At 49.5% G+C, this 6,818-nt stretch overlaps 1 protein-coding gene and 1 long non-coding RNA gene across 2 annotated transcripts in view; one reads left to right on the top strand and one right to left on the bottom strand.

Moving 5' to 3' along the window:
• Window positions 1-1,560: 1,560 nt before the first annotated feature.
• Window positions 1,561-3,471, bottom strand: LAMTOR4 (late endosomal/lysosomal adaptor, MAPK and MTOR activator 4). The gene is made up of 4 exons (XM_075855517.1): window positions 3,389-3,471; window positions 2,933-3,013; window positions 2,715-2,829; window positions 1,561-1,812 (listed from the first exon to the last, which is right to left on the bottom strand). Exons 1-4 carry the CDS (start codon window positions 3,389-3,391, stop codon window positions 1,715-1,717), a joined length of 297 nt encoding a protein of 98 aa, XP_075711632.1. The 5' UTR covers window positions 3,392-3,471; the 3' UTR covers window positions 1,561-1,714.
• Window positions 3,472-3,835: 364 nt separating this feature from the next.
• Window positions 3,836-6,818, top strand: part of LOC142748419 (uncharacterized) — an 88,766-nt gene continuing 85,783 nt past the window's right edge. Inside the window, exon 1 of the long non-coding RNA XR_012882254.1 lies at window positions 3,836-3,880. This is a non-coding gene — a long non-coding RNA (uncharacterized LOC142748419). The remainder of the gene's footprint in view (window positions 3,881-6,818) is intronic.

Raw genomic sequence — 6,818 nt, 5'->3', positions numbered from 1 at the left:
CCTGCAGCATTAACGTGCGCCGCGCTGCAACTTTATCACCGTTTGGAAAAGTCACATGGAGCATTTTACATCACAGGATCGCGTGGCGAATATACGGTAAGATCGAACGAGGCACCGGTACACATTATGGGGCGATATTTGCACCAGATTATCTCCCTGCACAGGCCTGTAGCGTAACGAAGACTTGAGAGCAAATCTGTCAATCACTCAACAGCTCCTCCCACATTCAGCTGCTCGTGTTGTAAACATGAGGGACAACGTTGCCGTGGACACTACAGAACCAGCAGGTTATTTTTACTACCTTGTTTTTACATTTCAGAACTAACCGATCAGATTGATCGACAAGGATCAAGGAGGGCAATTTGCCCACAGCTTGTACCCTGTTGAAATTTAAAGGGGGGGGGGGGGGGGTAGGGGCTGCAGATGAAATGAAGTGTAAACCCGGTGAGGTCACAATCGATCATGCACAGAAATCTGCATTGGGACGTCCAACAGTCCAGAAATTCTGCTAATCTGGCAATTTGACGGAATTTACAATATTACCCAGCATCCCATGTAATCCTATTCTTACCCATAGCGGGCAGTATTCATTGATACATACAGGTGTCTGGTCTCCTCCACCCACACAAGGGTATGAATATGGTAACCCTGTTAAAGAGACACTACATCTACAGACTATACCCTTTATTTCCTGTACAGTTTATTGTTCCCTGTTATCAGCCAGTTTACTATAGTGTTCTCCAATGGAATAATTGTATATCTCCAGTGCTGAGAACCTCCAGTTACATGTGAAGGATATCGACCGCTTCTCTTATAATGTTATAACCTGAGGGTTTAAGGGTTACTTGCCCTTTAAACGTAGAGCAGCATGGATCTGCGTTATCCGCAGCTAAGACCGTAACTACACGTGAAGGAGACCACATCTACCCCGGGACATCCGACCCAGACTGATTTACGTTGTGCGAGGGACGGCGGCACGTGTGAACGGTCTTCCGCCTAGAACGGGGTCTAAACTTTTCTATAAATAAAATTGTTTAGTTATGAAATAAGAAGTGATATAAACATCATATTTTTTTTTGAATTTAGTATTGTTCTCCAGGCATTTGGATATAGCCTGCAGTGTAAAGAATGGGGGTTTTCATTCTGGTTGTTATGACTACGTTCTGTACACACACACATTCTCCTGCAGTCTATACTAGATACACACTACACATCCACTAGATCGTGTAGTAAGCAAATAATTACAATAGAGATGTAGCAATGACAACCAGAATGTAACCATTCTTTACACTGCAGGCTGCATCCACATAACTATAAAACTAGGCAAACGTCCCCGTAGCAAGTGGGCGGTGCGGCTCCAGTGTGTGAGTAGCGAGTGGGCGGCCATTACAGATTAGCAGGAATACCACGTGATCACCCAGCACAGGTGACGTCACTTATCACCGGCTTCCCGTAGTTCAGCGTTTTGGGCAGTTCAGCCCATGAGTGGCGCCGATCATGCCGGATTATTGACCAGACTGGTCGGTAATGGAGAATAAGCTGTAATGATGAATCGGTCCATGAATTTTTCAATAAACTTTATATATAAAAGAAAAATAAACAGAGTACAACCCTGGGGGAGGGGGACTTCAGTTACATCCCGGACAAACCCCCAGAATCATATGAGTCACAAATATTAAGTCCAACAGACGTGGATCATGACGGAGGACGGAGGCTAGACGCTGATCGGCTCCCGCACCATGTTCTGACGCTTCACCACATAGATCTTCTGTCCGGAGATAGTGATGAGGAAAGAGTGCTCCCCGAAAACAACTGCAGAGAAGACCAGACATGGGGGTTATAACAGAGAGCGCCCTCTACAGGCAAACTGCGGATCTATCGTCTTCTATGCCGGCAGTATACACTATAGTCACTGGTGTAGATATAGGGGTCCAGTAGTTGCCCCTGATACCAGAGAAACTCCTCCATAGACTTTCTACCCACCCCCCTCCTGAGTCAGGTCCTCTTTAGCTCCGGGCGCAGCGCTAGATCCTGGCACAGCTCAGCGTCAGAGCCCGGAGCAGAAGGGGACCCAACTCAGGAGCGAGGAGGGTAAATATTTGGATACGGTCAGCTGAGGCCTTGTATCTAAGCCTATCATGTGTGATACTATTTACTGAGCTATGTATCTAATCCTATTGTGTGGTACTGTCTACAGAGCTGTGTATCTAATCCTTTCATGTGTGATACTGTCTGCTGAGCTCTGTATCTAATATCAAGTGTGATACTGTCTGCTGAGCTATGTATCTAATCCTATCCTGTATGATACTGTCGGCTGAGCTTGTGTATCTAATCCTCTCATGTGTGATACGGTCTGCGGAGCGGTGTATCTAATCTTATCATGTGTGATACGGTCCATTGGGCCATGTACCTAATCGGGTGGTGTAGCTATGGGGGTTGCGGTCTGTGCCATGTATTTTTTGTCTTGCGCCCCTGGCTGCATCTATGTCACTTAAGAGACCCAGCTGAAAATTACAGGGTGGGCTGTGGAATGGAGAGAAGTTGGGGGGTGGGGCAAGAATAACTTTCACTGGAGCCCATGAGCCTTCAGCTACACCCCTTACTATCGTTCTCTGTTAGCAGCCATTTCCAGGCTGAGGAGGCGGTCTGTAACGTCCTCCAATCATCAGTATATTGGGGGTTACCGCGCCTTTAAGACATCAGTAGTGACTCACCGCTCATGCGCTTGAACGGTATCTGGTCTCCTAAGCCGTGGAAGCCGCAGGCCGTGGTCACCATCTCTCTGATCACGCCGGCCAATCGCTCGTCGTTCTCCAGGTCGCCCGCGCTCTGAGGACAGAAATTATTCAGGTTACAGGGGGTCCAGACCATCAGGCGCCAGACAATGGTGAAGTTTTCTAGAACGGATAGGACTATTAATCGCCATACTTACCGCCAGCACGCCATCTTCACTCATCACCAGGTAACCCAACTGATCCGGGATCCGCTCGAGACCCTGAGTGAGGGTGGAGGTCTGGGAACCGATAAGACAAGATTAGGACATCCAATAGCGAAAAATCTAAATTACAGGAGCGTTACCGATCCCTAATGTGAGCACGGTTCATCCTGAGCCTCATGAACATAATACCACAAGTGCAGTAAAGACTGACACATCCCAGTTATCGCATCGGAAAAGACGGAGCTGTGATGTACTGGAATAACGTAGCTTTACAAGCCACTCAGGGTGTGTAGAAAGCGGAGGGACCACCCCCTTGACCAGTGTAATCGCTGCCAATAGTGGTTGTCCCCCAGGGGCATTAGTATACTGACCGGTGACACACGGGGTGAACCCCATTAGCCCTGATAACTTCGGGATATAAGTCATTATTATCATACGATCATCACCCACCATGTCTGCAGCGACTACACCCGACCGCTTCCTCCTCTAAGTCAAAGCCCCGCCCCCTGCTTCCTATAGGCTGTTCCCTGAACAAGTGTCACTGCCAATAAAAGGGATAAGCCCCGCCTTTCTATTGCTGTCAGCAGCGTTTCACATGACTGTGGTCTTTTATCTGATTCGTCCAGATATATGTCAATCTTGCTCTATTTCACAGGTGAGAGTTCGGATTGGTTGTGCCCGCTCTTGCCTGTCAGGAGGTAGAGGCTGAAGTGTACTGTAGTTAGTATCTCAAATCTCGGAACGTGTTGCTGTTCACTGCCTTTATAGGCGTCGGCCATTTTCTTGTAGTCAAAGATGAACGTAGACCCATGTAATTATCGCACACATTATGTTTTTTTTTCGGTGACATATTTGGAAAATGTTGGTATTAGTTGATTATTACTTCTATTGATTATTTTTCACACAGGACTGACATGGGGTATTTTGTTAGCATGGAGCAATGTGAGTACTTATACCAGCTGCAGCACATGTTTGACAATCCCAGTGCCCCCATATCAGTGACAGCCAGTGTGCCCCCATAAGTGTCTCAGTGACCCCCCTCATAATAGTGACAGTCTCAGTGACCCCCTCCCCCCATAATAATGACAGTCATAGGGCCCCCCATAATAATGTTAGCCACAGAGCTCTCATAACAGTGACAGTCACAATGTTCAACTTCCATTGTATTAAATTTATTAGTACACGTGATAAAATGTAACGCGTTTCATACAATACGTTTATTTAAGCAGAGTATAATACAAACAATATGGGGGAGGGGAGAACAGCAGGCGGCGCTCCGGCACTGAAAGGGTTAAACCATGCTGACTGTGCCCGTCCTTGTAGAGAAGTTACTGGTGATTATAACATTCACTGACGACATAAAATCTGCATCTTATTATGTTCACTAATAACGGTCATGACGTGTGTATAATATGCGGGGGGAGGGGCTGGATCTATTGTTTTTTTTATTAACCTTATTGATTTTGACACTTTGATTATATAACACATAGACCGAGCCTAGACAATTCTAACCAGATCTAGGAGTTAGCAATGATACAGTCCACATTACCGCCCGGGATGTGCGAGCCTTACATGTGATGATTTACCCCCCTAGTAGTCAGAACACAGCTTTACTTCACAGCAGTCTCCCCATGTCCCCAGTAGTCACAGCAGTCTCCCCATGTCCCCAGTAGTCTCAGCAGTCTCCCCATGTCCCCAGTAGTCTCAGCAGTCTCCCCATGTCCCCAGTAGTCTCAGCAGTCTCCCCATGTCCCCAGCAGTCACAGCAGGCCCTCCATGTCCCCAGTAGTCACGGAAGTCCCTTGTCATGTCGCCAGTAGTCACAGCAGTCCCCCATGTTTCCAGTAGTCAAGGTAGTCCCCTCCATGATCCCAGTACTCACAGCAGTCCCTCATAGCCCCAGTAGTCATGGCAGTCGTCCCGTCCCCCCGATGTCCCCAATAGTCACAGCAGTTTCCTCATGTCCCCAGTAGTCTCGTAGGTCTCTCCTCATGTTGTCAGTAGTCACAGTAGTCCCCCCATGTCTCCAGTAGTCACAGCAGTCCTCCCATGTCTCCAGTAGTCACAGCAGTCCTCCCATGTCTCCAGTAGTCACAGCAGTCCTCCCATGTCTCCAGTAGTCACAGCAGTCCCCCCCATGTCCATAGTAGTCACAGCAGTCCCCCCCATGTCCATAGTAGTCACAGCAGTCCTCCCATGTCTGCAGTAGTCACAGCAGTCCTCCCATGTCTCCAGTAGTCACAGCAGTTCTCCCATGTCTCTACTAGTCACAGAAGTCCCCCCATGTTCCCGGTTATCACAGCAGTCCCCCCATGTCCCCAGTAGTCAAGGCAGTCCCATCCATGTTCCCAGTACTCATAGCTGTCCCCCATCTTCCCAGTAGTCAAGGCAGTCCCCCATGTCCCCAAAAGTCATGGCAGTCCACCTTGTGCACAGCAGTCATGGCAGTGCCCACAAGTCTCCAGTAGTCACAGCAGTCTCCCCATGATCCCAGTACTCACAAAATTCCCTCATATCCCCAGTAGTCACGGCAGGCCCCCCCCCCAATGTCCCCAACAGTCACAGCAGTTTCCGTATGTCCCCAGTAGTCACAGCTGGCCCCCATGTCCCCAGTAGTCACGTAAGTCTCTCCCAATGTCCCCAGTAGTCACAGCAGTCCCCCATGTCCCCAGTAGTCACAGCAGTCCCCCATGTCCCCAGTAGTCACAGCAGTCCCCCCATGTCCATAGTAGTCACAGCAGTCCCCCCATGTCCATAGTAGTCACAGCAGTCCTCCCATGTCCATAGTAGTCACAGCAGTCCTCCCATGTCTCCAGTAGTCACATCAGTTCTCCCATGTCTCCAGTAGTCACATCAGTTCTCCCATGTCTCTACTAGTCACAGCAGTCCCCCCATGTTCCCGGTTATCACATCAGTCCCCCCATGTCCCCAGTAGTCAAGGCAGGCCCATCAATGTTCCCAGTACTCACAGCTGTCCCACATATCCCCAGTAGTCACAGCAGTCGTCCCCGTCCTGCCGATTTCCCCAATAGTCACAGCAGTTTCCTCATGTGCCCAGTATTCACAGCAGGCCCCCATGTCCCCAGCAGTCACGTAAGTCTCTCCTCATGTTGCCAGTAGTCAGCAAACCCCCCATGTCCCCAGTAGTCACAGCAGTCCTCCCATGTCTCCAGTAGTCACAATAGTCCTCCCATGTCCATAGCAATCACAGCAGTCCTCCCATGTCTCCAGTAGTCACAGCAGTCCTCCCATGTCTCCAGTAGTCACAGCAGTCCACCCATGTCTCCAGTAGTCACAATAGTCCTCCCATGTCCATAGCAATCACAGCAGTCCTCCCATGTCTCCAGTAGTCACAGCAGTCCTCCCATGTCTCCAGTAGTCACAGCAGTCAACCCATGTCTCCAGTAGTCACAGCAGTCAACCCATGTCTCCAGTAGTCACAGCAGTCCACCCCATGATCCCAGTACTCACAGCATTCCCTCATATCCCCAGTAGTCACAGCAGTCGTCCCCGTCCCGCCGATTTCCCCAATAGTCACAGCAGTTTCCTCATGTGCCCAGTATTCACAGCAGGCCCCCATGTCCCCAGCAGTCACGTAAGTCTCTCCTCATGTTGCCAGTAGTCAGCAAACCCCCCATGTCCCCAGTAGTCACAGCAGTCCTCCCATGTCTACAGTAGTCACAGCAGTCCTGCCATGTCTCTAGTAGTCACAGCAGTTCTCCCATGTCTCTACTAGTCACAGCAGTCCCCCCATGTCCCCAGTAATCAAGGCAGTCCCATCAATGTTCCCAGTACTCACAGCTGTCCCCCATATTCCCAGTAGTCACGGCAGTCCCCCATGTCCCCAAAAGTCACGGCAGTCTCCCATGTGCACAGTAGT

Source organism: Rhinoderma darwinii, chromosome 3 (genome assembly GCF_050947455.1).
Source record: "Rhinoderma darwinii isolate aRhiDar2 chromosome 3, aRhiDar2.hap1, whole genome shotgun sequence".
Lineage (NCBI taxonomy): Eukaryota > Metazoa > Chordata > Amphibia > Anura > Rhinodermatidae > Rhinoderma > Rhinoderma darwinii.
This window is presented reverse-complemented; position numbering and strand designations above follow the sequence as displayed.

Bases quoted from the DNA above. Each gene is read 5' to 3' on its own strand.
- LAMTOR4 (XM_075855517.1), bottom strand. The intron at 2,830-2,932 runs GTAAGTATGGCG...TTCTGTCCTCAG, and splicing joins GTGAAGATGGCGTGCTGGCG to AGCGCGGGCGACCTGGAGAA. The intron at 1,813-2,714 runs GTGAGTCACTAC...TCTTCTCTGCAG, and splicing joins ACCGTTCAAGCGCATGAGCG to TTGTTTTCGGGGAGCACTCT.